The sequence below is a fragment of the Leiobunum rupestre genome, chromosome 5 (assembly GCF_980474605.1).
Source record: "Leiobunum rupestre chromosome 5, qqLeiRupe1.1.hap1, whole genome shotgun sequence".
NCBI lineage: Eukaryota > Metazoa > Arthropoda > Arachnida > Opiliones > Sclerosomatidae > Leiobunum > Leiobunum rupestre.
In genome coordinates, this window is record NC_143388.1 from 27987003 (window position 1) to 28013420 (window position 26418).

Consider the following 26418-nt stretch of genomic DNA (forward strand, 5'->3'; position numbering starts at 1 on the left):
TTAAATCGACAAAAATTGGATAAATTGACCAAAATTGGGTGAAATGACCTAAAATGTTTAAAATTGGATAAAATAGTGTTAAACCAACTAATATCATCGAAAATGGGGTAAGGGCCCGGTGCAGAGACGTTTAAGTATCGCCAAATAGCGATTCATCGCTAAATTAACTGAAAGGGGAGAGAATTAAGCCTCACTTTGGGATCCCCCCCATTCCCTGACACCCCCCTTTAATTTATGGGATTAAAAAAAAAATTAATTTATGGGATTTTTTTTGAAAATTTTTTTTTTAATTTTTTTTCAACTTTTTTTATGACGTTTCATGGGACTTTTTTCATGGACTCGATTTACGGGATTTTTTTATGACGTACTATGGGACTTTTTCGTGCACTCAATTTACAGGATTTTATTTTTTATGGACTCGATTTACGTCTGTTCCCGGGTAACTATCGCCAACGTATTAGACTTATGGCATTTTGTATACGATGTAAGCTTGAACGAACTATGATATGTGAAATAAGAATTTGATTTTAAAAAAGTTATTCATTTTTTATTGTCGATAGTACACTAAATATGGCAGTTGCGTAAAACATACAAAGAAAAGATTATAAGTTTGTAGCGTGCAAGTTAAATTCCGTCGTTCGATTAAATTATTAAATTCTTGAATGACGTGAAATGGATTTCCATAGTTACCGAATTTGCGGAGTATATCCTCTATAACCTCGGTGTTATCAATCCCGAAATTTAATTCTTCGAAATCGTCATTTTCGGAATTACCAGTCATTCGCTTAATATGTTGTTTAAGAATTTCGTACATGGCCTCGATACACGGTTTCTGTTTTTCAAGTTCGATAAAGTGGTTATTGGCGGCGTGAATACAGGCTTTTAAAGATGCAATTTCTTGTTCACCCAGTTGGAATTCTTCTTTGTTACCGTATGGTTTGTAGGCTAGAAAAGTCAGCCCTCCTTTCGCGGCGACGACTTCGTACGTTTTTCCAAAGGCCTTGTCTAGTTCCAGCGAATATTTGTCTTTAACCTCTTTTTTCGTGTGGGATTCGACGAGATTCCAGTTATCGTACAAGCGTTTCCACGCAGCGGGTCGCATACCGAATGTGGAATGAAACGTAACATCGTTGTAGAAACAAATTTCGATGTCTTCTCCTTTGAGGCCGAAACCTAGAGTAGAATTCACACCTAGTTTCCACTTGTAGTTAATTTTTCTATGGAAGGCGGTGGCTCCATCGGCTTTTCGTTTTCCTACTTCGTCAGACATCTTGATGGTTGAAAATCTCAAGTGGCAATGACGGAGAAGCGTCGCTCTCATATCGTGGCGTTTTACTCGGAACTGGTGAAAGAGGGGGAGAATATTCTTGCCCAAACAAGTTCGAAAAGGGGCCTCTAGCTTCGTGTTACATCGTGGGCGGGGGGTTTATTGAAATGTGTTGCTATATTGCATCATAAAATATTAGAGTTTAAATAACGTGCCAGCCGTTACACGTGGCGCCATCTACGTGGTTAATGCGGAGTTAATATGGAGTTAATGCTGAGTTTAAAAAAAAATAGGGGGTAGATGTAGAGTGGTTGATTTGGCTTTAGGTGGACCTGTAACGAGAAGGTTTTTAGTGAAATGTTTTATACTTACCGTCGCCGGGAATCGAACCATGGACCGTTGAATCTGGAGTATGACACTCTTGATGCTCAGCCACCTACCCCCTAAGAGTTAACGAGCAAACGACCGATTTACATAATATTTTTTTTTCTGTTGGGGAGTTAAAAAATTTAGATTACTTGGAGGGGGGTTTGTTATTTTTTTTTAAAAAAAAGAGCGGGATGAAACTGGTCTCAACAGGATATTTTTTTTATTCAGATGTTCTAGGTGTTTTTTTAATACGGGCTCTAAAATTAAACTAGCGATGTGGATACGAAATTTAAAATGTAATTTGTTAAGTAAATGATAATTTATTCTGTCTTCGTATTCAATAAAAAAAATTACCGGTATTTCGTCGAATTTAACTTGTTTCTTCATCAGAGTATAGTACAAAATCCTTTCGATTGTCTTTCCTTTTGCTCCTTTTCCAAACCCTGAATTAAATCGGTAACATAGCAATATACCAGCGCTTTTTCGTTCGTGCTGGAATATGGAGTTTGATTTGATGACAATTGATTTGACGGTACTTGATTTGATGGTGATTCATTCGACGATGCAGGAGTTGAAGGTGAATCGACGACGTCTCCATCGCTATCAATATAAACGTCTTGAAAAACGGGGGAGCAGGGTACATTACCGCAATCATACTTTGTATTAGAGATGAATCTACATCAGGGAATCCTGCCGTAAAAGTTCTTTTCCGTGCTAGCTCGAAACGCATCGGTCCCAAGTTGAACGGGTCATCGGGTTTCTTTTTGCGATACATGGGAATATTGTTAGTATTTTCATCGTTAACAAATTTACAAGCCGGGTAGCGAGCAATATGAACGAGTAATGGCACATCACCCTTCGTCCATCCTGCAACTAAACCATTGCAAGAAAAACACATTACATAATCTCTATGTCCGGTGTAAAAAAACCCGGCTTTTGCTAACTCAGCTTTATTTAAAAACGTTGCCGGAAACTTATAGTTGAAACTCTCTACCCTATTTCTCTCGAAATTCATTTTTCTAGGAGCTAAAGAGATAGCACTTCTTACGCATACGTATTCGACTAGTCGACTGACTGCTAAAATGTTTTCTACGTCTTAGAGAAAGAAACCCCCACCACCTCTTAAAGAGGCCTCTTTTTTTTTGAAAGGCAAGCCCAGGCGAGTATGTAAGAAATAAAAAAATACAGTGTATATGTTAAAAACGTTTATTTTTTTTTAAAATGATATAATGGTAATACATGGCGCAAAAAAATACGTTATAACATTTTAAAAAAAAAAGACTTAAAAATAATGGTGATTAATGCAATATAAAAAATATGACGGTAAGAAATTATAATACGAAAACTAATGTTAGTATAATATTTATATATAACACGAAAAATATAAAGTCTTTTTACATAAAAAAATTTTAAATGACCATCACTATACCCTCGTCCGCATCCACCGGGTTCTCCGCCGCCTGGTTCTCCGCGATCGATCGTGAGTGCATCCAGACGGCCAACCTGCCAGCCTTTTCGCGGGCGCAAAGAAGTCCTTGGTTGCCCGTTCGATGTCGTTGGCATCGATAGTTCTGCTCCGTGGCTATGTCCTTGGCCTTCGGACATCCTCTCTCTCCTAGTTCGAAAACCGAAGCGCGAGTACGCGTAAGTCTCCCTAGAAAGAGGCATTTCTCCTCTCCTTTAAGATACACGCGCTCGACTCCTTCTAGGAGAACACTTAGATGCGGCAACAGTTCGGTATAGTTCAGTTCCCCGTGATTCCACTGGAGACCGTGTAAATTGTCTATCACCCACCAATTCTGGCGTATTACACTGTCAGGTAGATCGCGGTAGCGATAGGGGGCTTTAAAAACGAAACTTTTTACGATCGGTGTTTCAGCGACGGTGGCTATGGCGAGTTCTTTTACTACTAATTCTTTTCTCGTTCCGAGCAAAAATTCAAAGTCCACAACCACCGCTGATGTGTCCATGTTTAATATGACTCTCTCAACGACTCTTGATTCTGGTTTTACTTCCTTTTTTAAAGAGGTACACCACGTGGGCGTCGTTTTTCAATTGGTTCCTCGTGAACCTATCCGTGAAGGATTCGAGACTCCTCCCTCTGTATCTATGCAATACGTAAAGAACGCAATATTGCCCGCAAACTTGACTTGTCAGGGCTTGTAATCGACGCCTGCTGTACTTCCATCTCGTAGAATTTTCGGCGAGGAAGCGTTTAATCTCTGGGAGGGTAGGAGGTATACCATAACTGTCAAAATATACCCCCCGACCGAAACCGTCGAGATATATAGCGACCCAGTGAGAGCCCGGACCGTTATGCGGGTCGAGGTTGATAATTAACGAAGCGGGATATGTAGAAATACGATCTGGTAGTCTATCGCAGGGAAATGCCCCCCTATAGCCGGGGACATGCCCAAGCGCGTTATTAATTTCGATAGTGTTCATTTTTTTTTTTTTAATAATCAACGACAACGTTGCGATCTTTGTCAATTTCCATTAAACTGTGAAACTCTCCGTAAACAATGACCGAGACTGATTGGGTCAATGGGGTCTCGAATCCTAGCTCTAAACGAAGCTGACCTCTTTTTACAGGGTTCCAATGCGAGTTGTCACTGGCCGAGAGATCGGGTGTTATGTCGAAGGCGTATAGCGTATAGCCCTTATCGTATTCGGATAACGATATATTGTTTCCGTCGTCTTTAAAATGGATGTTAGTACCGGTAAATAGAGAATAATATTCACGTGCAAATTGACCTCTTGAAAACTTGGGTTGGAAGGGTTTGGATGGAACCGCTTCCGAGTCGACGTATAACGACAAAAAGTTTAACCCAAACGGCTGAAAATTATACGGGTTTTTACTTAGATCTCCGGAACACGCTTGGTGGGAAACTAAACCGATAATAACACGTTGAGGAAGAGTTCCGAGCCACACGTTATCCAAGCTCGTATTTGATACCCCATTCAATAAAACGTGCGTTTTAACCTCTGTTCTGGTGAAATGGTATTTGGCGGTGGCTTTTTGTAGAGCGAGTTCGTGGGCGATTATTATTTTCGGGCTAATTTTGCATTTTCTTACTTCTAAAGCCGCGTCGGTTATGGAGATTCTGAAATTATCGACATTCAGTGGTGGTTCCCCGATAAGAGCAAAGGATGGTTTGGTTCGGGAGAATCTCACTTTAATTTCCACCCCGCTTAAAAGATATTTGGGTATATTGAAAAGGTCGGCGTATATTGCTCCGGTTAAACTCATTTCCTTTGATTCCTTCCTAAACGCTTGTCTGTCTCTATTTCCATGGTTATTTAGTACTTCGTCAAACTTGCCAGCGGTGTCTTTAGCGTAAATACAGCTAGTAAGATGCGATTCCTTCGCCACGTTGGAGTAATTCAAAAGCGATTCCAGATAGGCTCTGTAACAATATCGACTGGCGGAGGGGGTAATCAAGTGATCGTTCAGAAAAATTTCGATCTGGTCGAATAGGCTATGCATAAAGTTGTTACATATCGTTATTCGGGCGTTGGGGTCTATATTCGCATCGTTTTCTCTCGTGACTTTACATTTGATATGAAGTAGAGTCAATGCCAAATCGGTATATTCAGCCGATTTTGGAATACAGAATTCGATTTGAGAATCGTTTTTAAGAGTCGAGATTGGTCTATAAAACGTCGTAGTCGCGCTTTCAACACCGGTTTGAACTGGTTTCGTCGCAAATAGATCCAATTCTGATTTTAGAGCTTCTACTTTATACATTTTTTTTTGTTATTTTAGGTTACGGAAAAAATATCGCGCACTTGTAGTCTACGAGTCTTTCGAGCTAATGAGCCACGTTTCCGGTTAGTCACCCTTTTTCTAGTTTTTCGTCGAGGCGTGGCTTTTCGTCGACTGGTTGTAGATTTTTTTTTTCGGCTGGTAGTAGTTTTCTTTCTTCTTTTAATTCGTCTTCGACCCGAACCACTCTGGCCAGTAATGCCTTGTATAGCCTCGCCGAAACGTCTTTTAGCGGAAGTTGTGATGTTTTCCCCCGCGACGGCGTCGTTTAGAATTTTACTCCCTACGCCCAGCGCTTGTCTTCCAACATACTTAGCGCCTTTAACTAGGAAGGGTGATGCCCATCGAAACAACCCCGAAAACAAACTACCGAGACCGTGTCCTTTTTGATAGGGGGTTCCTTGAAAGAAATTGATCCGGCTCTGAAACACGTAAATGTCGTTTTGGCTTGTTACACCACCGCCTTCGCCAGGATGAAATTGTACGAGGTCCTGGATAAGCTCGGAGAGCACGTAATTTATATGGATACGGATTCAATCATGTATCACAGCCCTGGCGGTCATAAACTATTAGAGGAGGGACCCTACTTAGGTCAAATAGCCGATCAATTATCGGAATACGGCCCAAATTGCTATATAACCGAGTACTGTAGCGGGGGTCCTAAGAACTACGCGTATAAAGTATTAAACCCCGACACCGGAGAAACCCACGAGGTTATTAAGGCTAAAGGACTCCGTCAGAATTATTCTACTAAAAATAAAATATCTATGAACTCCTTGAAGGGAATGATGGGGGTAGATGTTGACGCTCCTACTCTACCGATCGAAATTGAAATCCCACATCACATTTGTCGGTTAAGAGATCACACGGTAGTAACCGTTAAACAAGTAAAAAAGTATAGACCAGTCGTTAACAAATTACGAGTAATCGATAACTTTAAAACTCTACCCTTTGGCTACCAAGAATGGAGAGAATGAACTATCAAAAAAAAAAGGTCATACGCGAAGGGTCATACGCGAAGGGTCATACGCGAAGGGTCATACGCGAAGGGTCATACGCGAAGGGTCATACGCGAGGGGTCATACGCGAGAATCGCGATCGCGCTAGACTTTTTACGCGATCGCGATATTAAATTTTCGCGGCGGCGGCGGCGGCGGGGGGCTGCCCTTAATTTTTTTTTAAATAATAATAATAATATCAGTTAATGAATAATAATAATAATAATAATAATAATAATAATAATAATGGGTTGATAATAATGGGTTGATAATAATGGGTTGATAAAAAATGTTAGGGGGGGACGCTGGCACTATGATGAAAGAACTCCGGTGGTGTGGTCTCTGTTACTAGTTACACCGGGTTATAAATTCTGAGTGTCTATGCGACAGTTTAAAAAAAAAAACAAAAAAAACTGGGGGTTAACTATAGAAATTAAAAAAAAAATTAAAAAAAAAATTAAAATTAAAATAAAAAAAAAAATTAAAAAAAAAAATAAAAAAAAATAAAAAAAATGAAAATTTAAAAAAAAAATTAAAAAAAATTAAATTAAAAAAAAAATAAAAAATAAAAAAATTAAAAATTTAAATTAAAAAAAAAAAAAAAATGGGGAAGTAGTTGAGCTACAACCAGTGTCATTCGGTGTTGAATATCGTTAAACGATGAAAGTGGAAATGGCAGCATCAGTAAGTGGAAATGGCAGTATCAGTATACGGGACAACGACTTGACGCGATAGAAGGGTAATAGGGTGTAGACGCGAAAACGATTATACCTTTAAACTAGATCGTAAATGGTTATAAGAAAAATCGCGCACCAAAATTTTTACGTTAAAAAGCAATGACCTTTCGCGCGCTATTTCATTTAGTATTTAATCTTTAGTCATGTTACCTCTATACGGTCCGTTCTCTCTAATTATTAGTGGCCCTTCGGCTTCTGGGAAGACTTATCTGGTAGAGCGCTTGATCAAACATCGTTATCAAATGATATCACCGCCTCCATCAAAAATATTCTGGCATTATAACGAATGGCAGCCTCTTTATGACGGCATGAAAGACTTTGTGATTTTCCGAGAAGGGGTTCCGGAACTAGACGATTACCATGGTAATGAAAACGAACACATTCTTTTGATCGCGGACGATCTTATGCACGAAAACAACGGGCAAATCGGCGCGTTCTTCACGAAAGGAGTGCACCACAGAAATCTAAGTTTCATCTTCATTACACAGAATATTTTCCCGAAAAATAGAGAATCTAGGGAGATTTCCATCAACGCGCAATATATTATATTATTGAAGAATCCGCGGGATCAGCTTCAACCTCAAATATTATTCCGTCAAATCAAAGGGTATAATTCAAAATATGCCATTGAAGCGTATTTGGACGCTACCAAAAAACCCCACGGGTATATTCTTATAGACAATAGGCAACAGTGTCCTGACGAACTCAGGTTACGAACGGATATTTTCCCTGGTGAAACGGAAATAGTCTACGTACCCAAGAAAAAGAAAAACGTATAAAACTCGGTGCAAAAAGATAACCCCGTACCATTTAGTTAAAATGCCTAAACTGGTTGCGACGCATAAAGATTTTCTCTCCGCTCTCGCGAAATCGAATCGTAAACAACGACGAGCGTTCCTTCCACACGCTTCTAAGCCTCTTATAGACGCCATCTCCGAGTGTTGTTACAATACGTTAATTGGTAACTTAAAATTAACCCCGGCGCAGAAACGACAACTCTGTAAACATAGAAAATCTCTTCGACAAATAGCGTCCAAGAAATTAGCTTGGCGTAGAAAGAAATCTATTTTAGTTCAACAGGGCAACGGAATCTTAAGTTTTTTAATCCCCACTGTTTTATCTGCTTTAAGTGGTATTCTAGGTTGAATACATTTTTAAATAAAAATGTACTCGCAAAAATTAGCGTTAGTCCCCGCTGACACTTTAGGTGTAAATTCGAGTGTCAGGGATTCACCCGTTTTCCCCCACCCTCTCGGTTCATCCATCGGAGGGTTAAATACTGATATGTACGAGGTACTCAATTCTAATATCGACGATCGTGATAAAGTTAAACTTTTTACACAAATGTTTCAACGTTATCAAAACATTCACCATCTCTCGACTAAGCCAGAAAATAAAATAAAAATTGGACAAGATAGCGCGTTTTTAAACGTCATTCCGATAGAGTTTAGGGCTAGCGCGAAACAGCTACTGAAACAATTGGTAAGTTTAAATCGAGTTTCGTGGTCTTCCGACGGTGAGTTGTTCATTGACGATAAACCGATTCCCGGGTCAGACATTGCCACTTTGGTAAGCTACGGCGTTGGAGCCATAAACAACAATCAGGGAACGCGCCCTCCTATTGGCTGGTCGGAGTTCTCGTCTTTAATACCCTCGCCGCTAGTGCAAATATCGTCGTCCGCTAATCCAGTTAGCGTTAAAAAGAAAAAAGTGTCGCCGATAATAAAACGATTTAAAAGAGCTTCGATCGTCAAATCACCCATCAGTATAAAACCTAGAACCTTATCAAGCGGTTTCATCGAGAGAACTCTTAAATCTTACGCTAAGAAGAATACGAAGAAGAAGTCAGCCCCCGTAAAACAACAATGGGCAGATTTCGGAACACCGTAGCTAGTCTTCAATAAGATTTACTACGAATCTAAGCACCCTGCCAGCCACGACTAATCTGTATTACAACTTGGTGTCTAACCCCCCCAGGACTCTCGCGCTATACATCAAGGTGCGTATCGATATTTCCAAATTTTGTGTCTTGTTATTGTTATTATTATTATTATTATTATTATTATTATTATTATTATTATTATTATTATTATTAATATCCGGTATCATTTCTTGGTGTGGTAAACAACCATGGAACGAATTCGGAATCACGAGCTCATCTTGAAGAAAATTTACTACGATCCAAAGCATCCGGCCAGCTACGACGGGGTGGCTAAGCTATACAACGCCGTTAAAGAAAAGGGGATTTCCAGAGAACAAGTCGTAAACTGGTTGTCTACTCAAGACTCTTACACGATACATAAAGGTGCGTATCGAAATTTTAAAAGAGATAGAGTCTTTGTTACTAATATCGGGGATCAATTCCAGATGGATTTGGCTGATATGCGAGATATTGCAAAATTCAACTCTGGTTTCAACTATCTACTCGTGTGCATCGATACGTTTAGCCGAAGAGCCTGGGCTATCCCCATAAAGTCCAAAAAAGGGGAAGACATCGTAGAAGCCACCAAGAAAATTTTCGCCGATCTTACGCCGCTAAAAATTCAGACTGATAAAGGAACCGAGTTTCTTAACAAAAATTTTCAAGACTTCCTTAAAAGTAAAAACGTTAAATTTTTCACGAGCGAGAACGACGATATTAAGGCTTGTATGGTTGAGAGATTTAATCGAACCCTGAAATCGAAGATGTACAAATATTTCACGGGTAACAATACGTATCGGTATTTGGACGTCCTACCTGATTTGCTCCAGAGCTATAACACCACTATCCACTCAACTATTAAGATGGCCCCCTTAGATGTCAACCCCGACAACGTACTGAAAGTTTTTAAAACGATATATATGAAACAGGGGAAAAAACGACCCAAAAGGCGACGGCCTAAATTCAAAACCGGAGATCATTGTCGAATGAGTAAAAACAAGGGGAAGTTCGAGAAATCTTACCCTGGTAATTGGTCGAAAGAAGTTTTGAAAATTGTCCGGGTGGTGAAGGCCGACCCACCTCTTTATATACTCGAAGATCTCGCGGGTGAACCGATAAAAGGAAGATTCTACGAGGAAGAATTACAATCTGTGGCGAAACCCGAAGCGTACCACATCGATAAAATACTAAAGACGAGAAAACGAGGAAGCCAGACAGAATACCTAGTTAGTTATATTGGATATCCACCGAGTGCTAATTCTTGGGTAAAGAAGCAAGATGTATTTGACATTGCCGTCTAACGCGAGTATGAAGATATACAAGGACAATACCATGGCCTCGTATACGACCAGGTTAGCGAAACCCGTAGAACTGGACGGAGATTGGGAATGTGCCTTAACTGAGATTAACTATACTAGCGCCTTCTTTAACCTCCACCAGGGCGAAAACACTATCGAGTTTTTGATTACGGACGACATCACACTTCCTCCCGATTGTACGCCCCTCGATCGAATAAGACACGAGGCTGCGTTGGGGAATGCGCTTGGAATATACCGTTCTCAAAAACGTAATAAGATAACAAAAAAAAAAATTGAAACTCAATCCGATGAACCAGTCCGCGACAATACGCGAGACGAGGACTCGAATATCGATGATGATTTTTTCGTCGATGATCCTTTCTTAGACGATGTTATAGCAAACGAGCCTATCGTAGACGATAAAACAGAGGACAAAGCGCCGGTGTCCGTTGTTGTTCCGATAAACACGGCGATAGATAACAAACCGGTCACGGTTGATACGACGGAATCAGGCATACCCGTTAAATCAGTCGCGAACGAACCAACCAGTAACGCGCCCGTAGACGATCAAACAAGTGAAACGATCGAGATCGATAAAAAACGTGTAAAGCTTGATTTCGCAGAATACCAAGACGAGGCGCCTTTTGGGACTATCAATACACGTGTTAATCAAGGTGGTATTCAACGTAAAAAGAAACCGCCAGAGAAGACGGAACTTACTATTGACAATTCTATAAAATTATCAGAAGTAAATAAATGTGCACCTAAATTGACGGGTTCGTATCATACATTCAAGATACCTTATGGTCACTACACTTCCATGGGACATTTAGTGGAGAAGATTAACGGGAGATGCCAAAGCGTGTTAAAAGAATTGAAAACGTCTTTTCAATACAACGAGGTTACAAGATTCGTCACGCTGAAACCCACGAAAGTTCCGAATACAATTATTCAAATACATAGGAGTCTCGAAGCGATCCTCGGGTTTAAACAGGGGGCCTTCGATCTTAAATATGGGCAACGCGGTAATAGACCCTCACGGATCACGGTGAATGAGCCCAAACAGTTGTTCGTGTATACTGACGTGGTTGAAGATCAGATAATTGGTGATACGCTAGCCCCACTCGTCAGAATAGTTCCCGTAGAGGGTTCTTTTGGTAACAATGTTGGCAAGATATTCGATATGCCGCATTATGTTCGAGTTTCAAAGAGGTATTTCGATACAATTAGCGTGCATATAATGACGTCGCGGGGTAAACCGGCGCCATTCGCATTCGGATCTTTGACTGTTAAACTACACTTTAGAAGGAGAAGAAATGCCTAAACCAGATATTCTGGATGAAAGGGTGTCGTGTCCCTACAAGAATTATTATCTCGATCAGGCTCAATCCGGAGGGGCCGTGTCTCATTTCTTTCAAGGAACCCCCTATCAAAAAGGACACGGTCTCGGTAGTTTGTTTTCGGGGTTGTTTCGATGGGCATCACCCTTCCTAGTTAAAGGCGCTAAGTATGTTGGAAGACAAGCGCTGGGCGTAGGGAGTAAAATTCTAAACGACGCCGTCGCGGGGGAAAACATCACAACTTCCGCTAAAAGACGTTTCGGCGAGGCTATACAAGGCATTACTGGCCAGAGTGGTTCGGGTCGAAGACGAATTAAAAGAAGAAAGAAAACTACTACCAGCCGAAAAAAAAAATCTACAACCAGTCGACGAAAAGCCACGCCTCGACGAAAAACTAGAAAAAGGGTGACTAACCGGAAACGTGGCTCATTAGCTCGAAAGACTCGTAGACTACAAGTGCGCGATATTTTTTCCGTAACCTAAAATAACAAAAAAAAATGTATAAAGTAGAAGCTCTAAAATCAGAATTGGATCTATTTGCGACGAAACCAGTTCAAACCGGTGTTGAAAGCGCGACTACGACGTTTTATAGACCAATCTCGACTCTTAAAAACGATTCTCAAATCGAATTCTGTATTCCAAAATCGGCTGAATATACCGATTTGGCATTGACTCTACTTCATATCAAATGTAAAGTCACGAGAGAAAACGATGCGAATATAGACCCCAACGCCCGAATAACGATATGTAACAACTTTATGCATAGCCTATTCGACCAGATCGAAATTTTTCTGAACGATCACTTGATTACCCCCTCCGCCAGTCGATATTGTTACAGAGCCTATCTGGAATCGCTTTTGAATTACTCCAACGTGGCGAAGGAATCGCATCTTACTAGCTGTATTTACGCTAAAGACACCGCTGGCAAGTTTGACGAAGTACTAAATAACCATGGAAATAGAGACAGACAAGCGTTTATGAAGGAATCAAAGGAAATGAGTTTAACCGGAGCAATATACGCCGACCTTTTCAATATACCCAAATATCTTTTAAGCGGGGTGGAAATTAAAGTGAGATTCTCCCGAACCAAACCATCCTTTGCTCTTATCGGGGAACCACCACTGAATGTCGATAATTTCAGAATCTCCATAACCGACGCGGCTTTAGAAGTAAGAAAATGCAAAATTAGCCCGAAAATAATAATCGCCCACGAACTCGCTCTACAAAAAGCCACCGCCAAATACCATTTCACCAGAACAGAGGTTAAAACGCACGTTTTATTGAATGGGGTATCAAATACGAGCTTGGATAACGTGTGGCTCGGAACTCTTCCTCAACGTGTTATTATCGGTTTAGTTTCCCACCAAGCGTGTTCCGGAGATCTAAGTAAAAAACCGTATAATTTTCAGCCGTTTGGGTTAAACTTTTTGTCGTTATACGTCGACTCGGAAGCGGTTCCATCCAAACCCTTCCAACCCAAGTTTCCAAGAGGTCAATTTGCACGTGAATATTATTCTCTATTTACCGGTACTAACATCCATTTTAAAGACGACGGAAACAATATATCGTTATCCGAATACGATAAGGGCTATACGCTATACGCCTTCGACATAACACCCGATCTCTCGGCCAGTGACAACTCGCATTGGAACCCTGTAAAAAGAGGTCAGCTTCGTTTAGAGCTAGGATTCGAGACCCCATTGACCCAATCAGTCTCGGTCATTGTTTACGGAGAGTTTCACAGTTTAATGGAAATTGACAAAGATCGCAACGTTGTCGTTGATTATTAAAAAAAAAAAAAATGAACACTATCGAAATTAATAACGCGCTTGGGCATGTCCCCGGCTATAGGGGGGCATTTCCCTGCGATAGACTACCAGATCGTATTTCTACATATCCCGCTTCGTTAATTATCAACCTCGACCCGCATAACGGTCCGGGCTCTCACTGGGTCGCTATATATCTCGACGGTTTCGGTCGGGGGTATATTTTGACAGTTATGGTATACCTCCTACCCTCCCAGAGATTAAACGCTTCCTCGCCGAAAATTCTACGAGATGGAAGTACAGCAGGCGTCGATTACACCCCGGCCAAGTCAAGTTTGCGGGCAATATTGCGTTCTTTACGTATTGCATAGATACAGAGGGAGGAGTCTCGAATCCTTCACGGATAGGTTCACGAGGAACCAATTGAAAAACGACGCCCACGTGGTGTACCTCTTTAAAAAAGGAAGTAAAACCAGAATCAAGAGTCGTTGAGAGAGTCATATTAAACATGGACACATCAGCGGTGGTTGTGGACTTTGAATTTTTGCTCGGAACGAGAAAAGAATTAGTAGTAAAAGAACTCGCCGTAGCCACCGTCGCTGAAACACCGATCGTAAAAAGTTTCGTTTTTAAAGCCCCCTATCGCTACCGCGATCTACCTGACAGTGTAATACGCCAGAATTGGTGGGTGATAGACAATTTACACGGTCTCCAGTGGAATCACGGGGAACTGAACTATACCGAATTGTTGCCGCATCTAAGTGTTCTCCTAGAAGGAGTCGAGCGCGTGTATCTTAAAGGAGAGGAGAAATGCCTCTTTCTAGGGAGACTTACGCGTACTCGCGCTTCGGTTTTCGAACTAGGAGAGAGAGGATGTCCGAAGGCCAAGGACATAGCCACGGAGCAGAACTATCGATGCCAACGACATCGAACGGGCAACCAAGGACTTCTTTGCGCCCGCGAAAAGGCTGGCAGGTTGGCCGTCTGGATGCACTCACGATCGATCGCGGAGAACCAGGCGGCGGAGAACCCGGTGGATGCGGACGAGGGTATAGTGATGGTCATTTAAAATTTTTTTATGTAAAAAGACTTTATATTTTTCGTGTTATATATAAATATTATACTAACATTAGTTTTCGTATTATAATTTCTTACCGTCATATTTTTTATATTGCATTAATCACCATTATTTTTAAGTCTTTTTTTTTAAAAATGTTATAACGTATTTTTTTGCGCCATGTATTACCATTATATCATTTTAAAAAAAAATAAACGTTTTTAACATATACACTGTATTTTTTTATTTCTTACATACTCGCCTGGGCTTGCCTTTCAAAAAAAAAGAGGCCTCTTTAAGAGGTGGTGGGGGTTTCTTTCTCTAAGACGTAGAAAACATTTTAGCAGTCAGTCGACTAGTCGAATACGTATGCGTAAGAAGTGCTATCTCTTTAGCTCCTAGAAAAATGAATTTCGAGAGAAATAGGGTAGAGAGTTTCAACTATAAGTTTCCGGCAACGTTTTTAAATAAAGCTGAGTTAGCAAAAGCCGGGTTTTTTTACACCGGACATAGAGATTATGTAATGTGTTTTTCTTGCAATGGTTTAGTTGAAGGATGGACGAAGGGTGATGTGCCATTACTCGTTCATATTGCTCGCTACCCGGCTTGTAAATTTGTTAACGATGAAAATACTAACAATATTCCCATGTATCGCAAAAAGAAACCCGATGACCCGTTCAACTTGGGACCGATGCGTTTCGAGCTAGCACGGAAAAGAACTTTTACGGCAGGATTCCCGGTAAAGTTTATACCAGTGGAGGAATTTACATCTGCCGGTTTTTTCTACACCAATCATAAAGATTGCGTGAAATGCTTCTATTGTGGTGGTGAATTACTAGCTTGGGAGAAGCACGATCGTCCTCGCGAAGAACACGCTAAACATTATCCTAGATGTAGATTCATCTCTAATACAAAGTATGATTGCGGTAATGTACCCTGCTCCCCCGTTTTTCAAGACGTTTATATTGATAGCGATGGAGACGTCGTCGATTCACCTTCAACTCCTGCATCGTCGAATGAATCACCATCAAATCAAGTACCGTCAAATCAATTGTCATCAAATCAAACTCCATATTCCAGCACGAACGAAAAAGCGCTGGTATATTGCTATGTTACCGATTTAATTCAGGGTTTGGAAAAGGAGCAAAAGGAAAGACAATCGAAAGGATTTTGTACTATACTCTGATGAAGAAACAAGTTAAATTCGACGAAATACCGGTAATTTTTTTTATTGAATACGAAGACAGAATAAATTATCATTTACTTAACAAATTACATTTTAAATTTCGTATCCACATCGCTAGTTTAATTTTAGAGCCCGTATTAAAAAAACACCTAGAACATCTGAATAAAAAAAATATCCTGTTGAGACCAGTTTCATCCCGCTCTTTTTTTTAAAAAAAAATAACAAACCCCCCTCCAAGTAATCTAAATTTTTTAACTCCCCAACAGAAAAAAAAATATTATTTAAATCGGTCGTTTGCTCGTTAACTCTTAGGGGGTAGGTGGCTGAGCATCAAGAGTGTCATACTCCAGATTCAACGGTCCATGGTTCGATTCCCGGCGACGGTAAGTATAAAACATTTCACTAAAAACCTTCTCGTTACAGGTCCACCTAAAGCCAAATCAACCACTCTACATCTACCCCCTATTTTTTTTTAAACTCAGCATTAACTCCATATTAACTCCGCATTAACCACGTAGATGGCGCCACGTGTAACGGCTGGCACGTTATTTAAACTCTAATATTTTATGATGCAATATAGCAACACATTTCAATAAACCCCCCGCCCACGATGTAACACGAAGCTAGAGGCCCCTTTTCGAACTTGTTTGGGCAAGAATATTCTCCCCCTCTTTCACCAGTTCCGAGTAAAACGCCACGATATGAGAGCGACGCTTCTCCGTCATTGCCACTTGAGATTTTCAACCATCAAGATGTCTGACGAAGTAGGAAAACGAAAAGCCGATGGAGCCACCGCCTTCCATAGAAAAATTAACTACAAGTGGAAACTAGGTGTGAATTCTACTCTAGGTTTCGGCCTCAAAGGAGAAGACATCGAAATTTGTTTCTACAACGATGTTACGTTTCATTCCACATTCGGTATGCGACCCGCTGCGTGGAAACGCTTGTACGATAACTGGAATCTCGTCGAATCCCACACGAAAAAAGAGGTTAAAGACAAATATTCGCTGGAACTAGACAAGGCCTTTGGAAAAACGTACGAAGTCGTCGCCGCGAAAGGAGGGCTGACTTTTCTAGCCTACAAACCATACGGTAACAAAGAAGAATTCCAACTGGGTGAACAAGAAATTGCATCTTTAAAAGCCTGTATTCACGCCGCCAATAACCACTTTATCGAACTTGAAAAACAGAAACCGTGTATCGAGGCCATGTACGAAATTCTTAAACAACATATTAAGCGAATGACTGGTAATTCCGAAAATGACGATTTCGAAGAATTAAATTTCGGGATTGATAACACCGAGGTTATAGAGGATATACTCCGCAAATTCGGTAACTATGGAAATCCATTTCACGTCATTCAAGAATTTAATAATTTAATCGAACGACGGAATTTAACTTGCACGCTACAAACTTATAATCTTTTCTTTGTATGTTTTACGCAACTGCCATATTTAGTGTACTATCGACAATAAAAAATGAATAACTTTTTTAAAATCAAATTCTTATTTCACATATCATAGTTCGTTCAAGCTTACATCGTATACAAAATGCCATAAGTCTAATACGTTGGCGATAGTTACCCGGGAACAGACGTAAATCGAGTCCATAAAAAATAAAATCCTGTAAATTGAGTGCACGAAAAAGTCCCATAGTACGTCATAAAAAAAAATCCCGTAAATCGAGTCCATGAAAAAAGTCCCATGAAACGTCATAAAAAAAGTTGAAAAAAAATTTAAAAAAAAATTTTCAAAAAAAATCCCATAAATTAATTTTTTTTTAATCCCATAAATTAAAGGGGGGTGTCAGGGAATGGGGGGGATCCCAAAGTGAGGCTTAATTCTCTAAGGGGCCGTAGTCTCGGAAAATTGCAAACTTCGCGCCAAATCGGTGTGCAGAGACAAGTCGATCGCCAAAATAACAGGAAAGCGTTCTGTTCATTTTGCGAGAGGTCTACGCGAGGGGTCCGACACTCGTCTAAAATGCGTACGAAATTTGAAAATCTTCAAATCTTGACGTCCAAATTTGAAGATTTGACCGAAATTTCATAAATTTACAAAATTTGCAGAATTTCCAAATTTTATATGTGATTTGCAAATTTTTATGAGATTTGATAGGAATTTGGAAATTTTAACGAGATTTGATAAGGATTTGGAAATTTTTATGAGGTTTGATGCGGATTTTAAAATTTTCATGAGAATTGATCGTGATCGTCATTTTAATATTTCATTAATTTGACTGTTTTTCGAAAATCTATAGCTCTTTCGACCTCGGTTCACATTTCTCTCATTATCTCATATCGATTCAAGGGGCTTCAAACCGTTTTCGTCAAAGTCTCTAGTGTTAACGCGACTCAAGTCGTATTCACACTAGAGACTTTGAGAACCGTTTTCGATCGTTTTGAGAAATCAAAATTAATTTTGAAAAGTATAATTTCATTTTTCAACGATCACTCTATCGAAATGGCTCAAAAAATCAAGTTGACCATTCCAAAACGGTTCTCAAAGGCTAGTGTGAACCGCGTTAATTATCTTCAAACCGTTTCAATTGCTTCGAAATAGTTTTCGTGACGTAACACCGTCGTTCCAAAGTGGTCCAAACCCGTTTCGAAATCGATTCCAACGTGTAACCAAAGCTTATGAGAAACGCAAATTAAGATTGTAATTAGGAAACTTACTGCAGTTAGATACTTAAATTTGAAATTTAATTAATTTTAAAGCAACGAAGCCAGAGTATTTCTTTAAGGGATATCTAAGCTTTTGAATTTCCAAAGGTGTGTTAAGAGGCCAATTTTATTGAATTTACTTAACTAATCAATCTAAAAGTGGGTATTACTCGGTTTATTATGACTAAAGGGTAGTACATCAACATTTCGATATTACCAACATGTCCGGGATTTTACCGAAATATTCAGGTAGTATTTTTTCGATAGACAAGAGTGTAATAGGACCTTTAAATTTTTAAATTTGACGAAATATCTTTAATTCTGGACCGAGCGAGAAACAAAAAGACGTACGACGGTCAGAATACACACACTTCTTCTAATGTGTTAAGTTTGTTTGAGCTATTCACAGCAACCTGCAACGCCGGTATCACAACCAATATATATCCACGGTCACACATAATTGTATTTACACTTATTTGTTACTTCTAGTCATACTTTGAAAACATCGAAGATTCCTTCGATCAGTGTCACTCTTATTTTTTACTTCTAATCCCACTTATTTGTTAAAACGCTAGAGGGAAACGGGCGCGTAGACCTCTATAAACACGCGGATTTACAATATTGGAAATTGTGGGGGTCCGTATACGCTGAAAAAAAACCTTACTTAGAATTAAAATTAAGGAACGTATTTGCAACTCTAGGTTATATGTAAACTACAGCTATTCAAAAATATAACTTTCATGGAAATCGGACCTAAATTAAGGAACTGTATGTAGATTTTTAGTCCAAAATATAAAACCACGTAAATTGGCGTCCCGTAAATTACCCTGAAAACTCTACTTAAATTTAATATTTACTGATATAACTGAAGTTGTAGGTCCGCTAAAACATTTGAGAAATTTGAGAAAATTGAGAAAATTGTCGGAATCGATAAAAATTTGAAAATTTGCCAAAACATTTGAGAAATTTGAGAAAATTGAGAAAATTGTCGGAATCGATAAAAATTTGAAAATTTGCCAAAACATTTGAGAAATTTGAGAAAATTGAGAAAATTGTCGGAATCGATAAAAATTTGAAAATTTGCCAAAACATTTGAGAAATTTGAGAAATTTGAAAAGATTTTCTAAAATTTAATCAGAAATTTGAAATTTGGAAATTTTCAAATCACTGGCGTGTACGAAATTTGAAAGAGTGTCGGACCCCTCGGATCTACGGTAGTCGCTAGCCGCAGAAAAGCTCGCGAAAACAATGGCGGATTGTGGTACTCAAAGAGGCCCTAAATGGGTTAGAGTGTGCAATAACTGGTGGCTTTACCGGGGGTCGGGGTCCGGCTCTTGTAACCCATAAGGGCGGTGGCGCTCTGATCAAATGGTCCTATCTCCACCTCCGACTTCGGTCAGGTTTGGGCTGGATACTGAACTTCGGTTCAGGCTAACGGAGAGGGTCCAGGCAAACTGGCCGCCTCGGCGGATTGGGTAGCCTGCTGTGGGGCGGCGAGCCTCCATATGCGGGCACGGCGGTCCTGTTTCCCGGCCTTTTGGAGCCCACCGGGATCTCCGGGGCCAGCTGTGCCAGGTTACTTGGGCTGCTGTGTGCTCGTCGTTCCCCTTTAGGAGCTCTTTCCAAAGGGTTTGGCTCCTTACCTTCATAGGTAGGGTGTCGGCTGGAGTTGCTATAGCATCCATTCTAAATCCCACTGCTGTGTGCGAAGTGGGGATTGGTCCACCCATTGCTGCACCTTCTGCTGGGTTGAGTGGCTTGCTTCAAAGGTGCGACCATCAGTAGTGGGGTTCTGCTACCCATGCTGGTTTTGTCACCTGTCCGGGCTTGGGGACGCTGGCGTAGGGCACTATGATGATAGGCCTCCGGTGGTATGGTCTTTGTTACTAGGTACACCGGGCTATAAATTCTGACACACTGTGGTACTCAAAGAGCTCGGGAAATAAAATATGAAGTACACGCTTTTTACCTACATTAATAAGAAATAATACAACACGATAGGTCAGAATCTTTTAAATTATTAAAATTTGAGTTTCTAGCTCATTATCGCTTTCCGAAAAATGTTTTTGTCAAATTATTGCCAAAGCCAAGGCCTAAATACAATCACGACTTACGAAACCCTAAAATACCCAGCCACTCTTAGAAACTTTACAGTTAAGAATAAATTAAAATAGGGAATCTTATACATTACTACTTTGGGTGTATTCTAAGCCTTAGTTTATTTATTTATCCTTATTTGCTGGTAGTGTATGCAGTGGGTTTTAAATAATGAGTCAGTAAGTACATGGTGAATTGGCTCTGTGTATCAAAAATCTTTAGCTATCAAAGCGTTTATACCAATTTATCTACCGAGAAGAAACCTTTCCTCAGGTAGACTAGGAGTTGCGATAAAAGATGTATTGGAATATTCAAGTTAATTTGGCATGCATCAAGAGCTTACCGAGCCAATTTGATGTATTACCTTAAAAGTGTTTGTCCGTTAACTGTACACGCTTATATCATTTGTTACAATTTATACCTTGACTAGACAATGTAAATGCCAGATAATTAGGTAGAACAACTAATTTTACCAAAAGGCAGGACCATGGTTTTAGGTGTGATCAATATAGGATATTTAGCTAGAAATTGCTTAAGGCAATTACCAATTTTTGTACACTCGTGAAATTGCTGTTTTTTTATTTATTTATTTTATAACTAGACTACATTTAAGACAAATAACTAAGATACGATTCCTTCTTAATATGTTGTAATTTGTATAACGCTCATGTTTGTCTTATTGGCTGTTTAGTTATCTGTCTATTGGTTCTTAGTTAGATTTTAAACATTGGGTTCTCTTAGGCTTTCAAAATCTGCACCCTTATATAACATAGCTACTTTACATACTTTTGCTTTGCAAGTTATTGTTTGTTTCAAATCCTCCTTGCAGTGTGTTGCCTTGTTGGTACTTTTTGCACTGTTGTAGTGCACTTTAAATAATAATTTCATTTCATTTCATTTCATTTTACTTCATTTCATTTTATTTCATTTAATTTTAATTGCTATCAGCTAAGCTTTGAAATAAATATTTTCCCAAAATCCAAATGATAAGGCTCATTTTCTAACAGAGAATTCTTTTCGGAAAATGTTGGCTTATAATAGTAATGTATCTTATTTTCATTCGTTATTTTATTGGTGTACAAACAATATTATAAAAATTATTTTTTAACATAACAAAACCATTAACCTGCGTGTGTAATAAATGCAACCTATCTAATAAATACTAAGAGTAAGAAAATTATAAAGTGCATGGAAATTAGTTTCTTCTGATTATTTTATTGCTTTAAGAAAGATTTTGGATAACCTCTCATTCTTCTGAAACTGATTTGCTGCCTTTCGTGGCTATATCATATAAATATATTTTAATAAAATAACGGATTTAACTATAAAAATTCTAAAGCCTAATAAAAAAATTAGAGTAAGAAAATTATTAATTAGAAGAGTCAGACTTTCATCGTCAAAATGCAAGTGATAGCTTTTGGCGTCAAAAATCGAGCTTTCCTATTGGTCCGTGACTTTGGTATAAAAATTTGGAAAAATAACAGCGTCGCCGATTAACAGGAAACGCTTAATCGTCTCTGCACCGCGAGGATCGCAAAATAAACAGCTCGCTAAATCTGAATCGCTAAATTACGATCCTGTTAAAATTAACATGAATCGCAAAACGTCTCTGCACAAGGCCCTAAAATGATAAAATTTTGGGGTAAAATGATAAAATTGAGTAAAACAGCCAAAAATTAATAAAATTGAACAAAATTGTGTTAAACCAACTAATATCGCCTAAAATTGGGTAAAATGATAAAATTTGGGTAAAATAATCAAAATTCGTCCAAATGACAAAAATTGGATAAAATTGTGTTAAAACAACTAACATCGGCTACAATTGGGTAAAATGATAAAATTTTGGGTAAAACAGCCAAAAACGTGTCTAAAAATTATTAAAATTGAATAAAATTAATGAAATTTGGATAAACAACCGTAATTTGGGTTAAATAAATGAAATTTACTAGAATCGTGTTGAATTAATTGTATTAACTAAAATTAATGAAATTGGATAAAAAGAGTAGTATTTACTTAAAATAAATAAGTTTCGACTACAATCGTCTTAAACAAGTTGAAATTGACTAAAATAAATCTGTCAAACTACCAAAAGTGATAAAGGACCAAAAGTAGATAAACTGAAGAAAACCTACAAAATAAGGTATGGTAAAAACTAAAAATTTATCGATTTCGTTGTAATTTCGTAAACACTAATTAATAACGAAAACTACTATAACTTAAAGATTTTTTCGACTAAACGACTAAGATTCTTCTCGAAAGCAAGACCCATATCCGACCGCAAATTGGACATCGTGAGCTTTTGTAGTGGTGTCTGCCCGACAAACCCTTGCCAATTTGTGCACAATTAAATTTTATGTTTTAAAGCTGTTCAAATTAAAGTCAGCCCAGCCGTGACCGGTATTGAAAGAATGTGCCTTTAAGTCGGCATCGAGTCGGCGTGACATTCACTAACCGACTACGATTCTTCTCGAAAGCAAGACCTAAATCCGACCCCAAAATGTTTGAATGATTTTGTGTATTCTTATCTTCGAACGTAGGGTTTATCAGCAAACTATATACCAAATATTTAAATTATTTCAATACACGATAACATAATCGAAAATGAGTTTTCATGGTTAAAGTTACGTAGCGTGGTTGGCTATAACGAAATACTTTCCCGAAATCAAAAAATTCCACTAAATGATGATGCTGTAGTTTTCTTTTACATGAACGCAAATTTAATTCGAAAATGGCTGTTGTTGCCCTTAACGGGGAAGATTACAGTAAAAGCCTCTTTTTCGTTCAAGCTGAACGTTTCTGTTTGAACAATTACATAATTGAATTTTATTTTTCTTATTGGGCTGAAGCTGCCTCTAGTGCTTAAAATAATTTTGATAATTCTAATATTATTATTAAACTGTAGTTTGGGCGCTTGCCCAACTTGTTTAGCTCCGGGGGTCCGAATTAAAACGTAATAACTTAATTACTTTTAAATTTAAAATTGTCAAAATTATTTTAATCACTAAACAAGAGGCTGTTCTACACATAAATATTAATTTTATAAGATAAAATACAAAATTAAAAAAGTTCAGCTTGAAATAGCGCGAAAGTAGACAATGGCCACTGTAGTCTTCCCCCTTAAAGCCGCTTTGCTGACAAAACATACAGAAAAAACAATGCAAACATTTTTCTTGTTTATAGCAAAAAATTAACTCTTTATTCGCAAAGTCGACATTGTTCTCCCAGATACTGATTCGATACTTTCTGTCGCAATTTTTTCAAGGATTAATAAAAGTTTGACCGCAGTTTAAATATATTTTAACACACGTATATTATGAAAGCTTTAACTATTCGTTAGTCAATTTTGGGAAGCTTGAGCTTTAGGAGATTAGTATTGTGAAAGTTCGTAAGAAATGTTGATGCTGTGAAATTGCAAATTTTATCGCAAACAAGATAACTTTTACCTTTCCATGAAACATTTTAATTTAAAAGGTTGAAGTAAGGATGAATTAAGGTGAACAGAAAATGTGACTCCGGTTTTCTGAAAGAAAAACTACGCTTTTCCCCTTATTTTGTGAATTCTTTCAGCATTTTCAGGTAGTCATCAAAACAGAGGCTTAATTTACGGCTTCATATTTACTGCTAACCTTAATATGTTCTTGGTAAGGAAAACTAGCTGATGAAGTTGCCACCACTGTGTTACGCAGTCCAGCCTGGCCACCACTTACTGTGACTTTACAAGAAACCAAACGATCTAGGCTTAGAACAATTCCTTGATTTTAAAACTGATCATTAAATAATTGTTTTAGCGTATCCCAATAGTGTGAGTTCAAATGGATTTAAATGGAGAGTAGTAGCTGGGGTGTGGTTACTTTCATCCGCCATTATCAACATGGAACTAACTAGTTACATGTAGTCAAAGTTTTCGAGCACCGAATATTTCGTGCATAATAAAATCTCATTTTTTTACAACTGCTGAAGTTATAGTTGGCCCAGCCGCGTCGGATATTGAAAGCAATCCGATCAGTCGGCATTGAGTCGGCGTGACGTGAACTAACCAACTCCGACCCCTTGCCCGACAGAACGATGCCAACCCGACTCAAAAACGCACTACGTCTACTACTGGGGCTTGAACATGTGCAACTAGCTCTTTTCCAATGATGAGTGTTTAATCTTACACACCACAAACGAAGCTTACGAAATGAGTCAAAAGTTTTCTAATTTTTCTTCTCATTTTGTCTTAAATACGTGGTATTGTCTTTTTCATTCAAAGATTTCGCATTTGTGCAATGATTGAGACATGTATACAAATTGATTTCCCCGCAACAGACTTATTAATGCTCATACTGGAAAATATTATTTATAGTTAATATTTTTTTGTTTTATTAGATTTCATTGACTTTAAATGTACTTTTTTATTATTTTTTAAATCTAAGGATAATTGTGGATTACTGAATTTTTTTAGTGGTTTTTAAAAACGCTTTGTGGAAAAAACTTCCAGTGGTTAAAATCATTCATTTTGTCTATTATTTGGACATTTTTTTAGGATAAAAAGCAATAGAGCCTAAGGAAACAGCCTTACACTAAATTATCAAATAAGTGCAATAATTTTATTTTCTTTAACTTTGAAACACCCATCTTTATTTTGTGGCTTTATTACCTTTATCATCGACGACCTCCATCCAACTGCATATTTCCACTGCGAATTCCGCCGCGAATCAGTGGGCATTTCACCGACAGCCTCCCGTGTTCTCACGTGACTGGAGTTGAGTCTAACGTAGATAATCAACACTGTAAACAATGCGAGTTTTTAACCCATCTAGTGACAAAAACCGTTAATAGTTATCAAATAGTTCATCTTAAATTTCTGGCAATTTGAACACTTTCAACGGAAACGTTGTGCACCAAATTCTTCTACCGTTAAACGTTTCCTTCGCATGAATCAATAAATTTATTTATTAATGAGTCAATAAGGCTGCAACTTTGTTGGTCTAGTATCGGCCAAAAGTGAATAAAAATTAAGGCAGCGAGAAATTATCTTTAATGGAAGCCTTCGTAGGGCGGTAAAATAAACAAAATAGATAAATTAAGGTAAAAGCAAATTATTTTATATATTTCATTGATGAATTTTCTTTCAGAGTGTTGGCGCTTTTGTTGTTTGTTGGTTGTCCGTGTCACTGTTCATGAGCCTCTACACTCAAATCAAATTGTCTTGGACTCACCGAAAGAAGATGCAAAACCTTAAATTGACGGGTTATAATTTCCTGGAAAATATTTGGATGAATTTGTGTATTCTTTTCTTCGAACGTAGGCTTTATTTGCAAACTATATACCAAATATTTAAATTATTTCATTACACGATAACATAGTCGAAAATGAGTTTTCATGGTTAAAGTTGCGTAGCGGTGTCGGCTATAACGAGATACTTACCCGATATCAAAACAGTCCACTAAATTATGTTGCTGTAGTTTTCTTTTACATGAACGCAAATTTCATTCGAAAATGGCTGTTGTTGCCCTTAAAGCCGCTTTGCTGACAAAACAGACAGAAGAACCAATGCAAACATTTTTCTTGTTTATTGCAAAGATTTTACTCTTTATTCGCAAAGTCGAAATTTTACTCCCAGATACTGACTCGATACTTTCTGTCACAATTTTCTCAAGGATTAGTGAAAGATTGACCGCAGTTAAAATATATTTTAACTCACGTATGTTATGCAAGCTTAAACTATTCCTTCGTCATGTTTGGGAAGCTTGAGCGTTAGGAGATTAGAATTGATTTAAGTTACAAAATCCAGTTATCAAGTCATCGAATACAGTTGGAGCACTAGCTTATCCAGAAACTCGTCAAGCGAGTCAGACTACCTTTAACTTGAAACGAATTGTAAATTTCGCTCAAGATGGCTAATCTTGGAAACCCCTCTTTATCTTTACCGTTTTAGTAGAAGTATTCCAAATGAAGATACTTATTGT

At 38.4% G+C, this 26418-nt stretch overlaps 2 protein-coding genes across 2 annotated transcripts; one reads left to right on the forward strand and one right to left on the reverse strand.

The window, feature by feature from the left end:
- Positions 1-4091: 4091 nt before the first annotated feature.
- On the reverse strand, positions 4092-5384 carry LOC149944038 (uncharacterized protein F54H12.2-like). Its single transcript, XM_090176275.1, has one exon. The coding sequence runs from the start codon at positions 5382-5384 to the stop codon at positions 4092-4094; it is 1293 nt and encodes a 430-aa protein (XP_090032401.1).
- A 6809-nt stretch (positions 5385-12193) lies between these two features.
- On the forward strand, positions 12194-13486 carry LOC149944039 (uncharacterized protein F54H12.2-like). The gene has a single exon (XM_090176276.1). The coding sequence runs from the start codon at positions 12194-12196 to the stop codon at positions 13484-13486; it is 1293 nt and encodes a 430-aa protein (XP_090032402.1).
- Positions 13487-26418: the final 12932 nt, after the last annotated feature.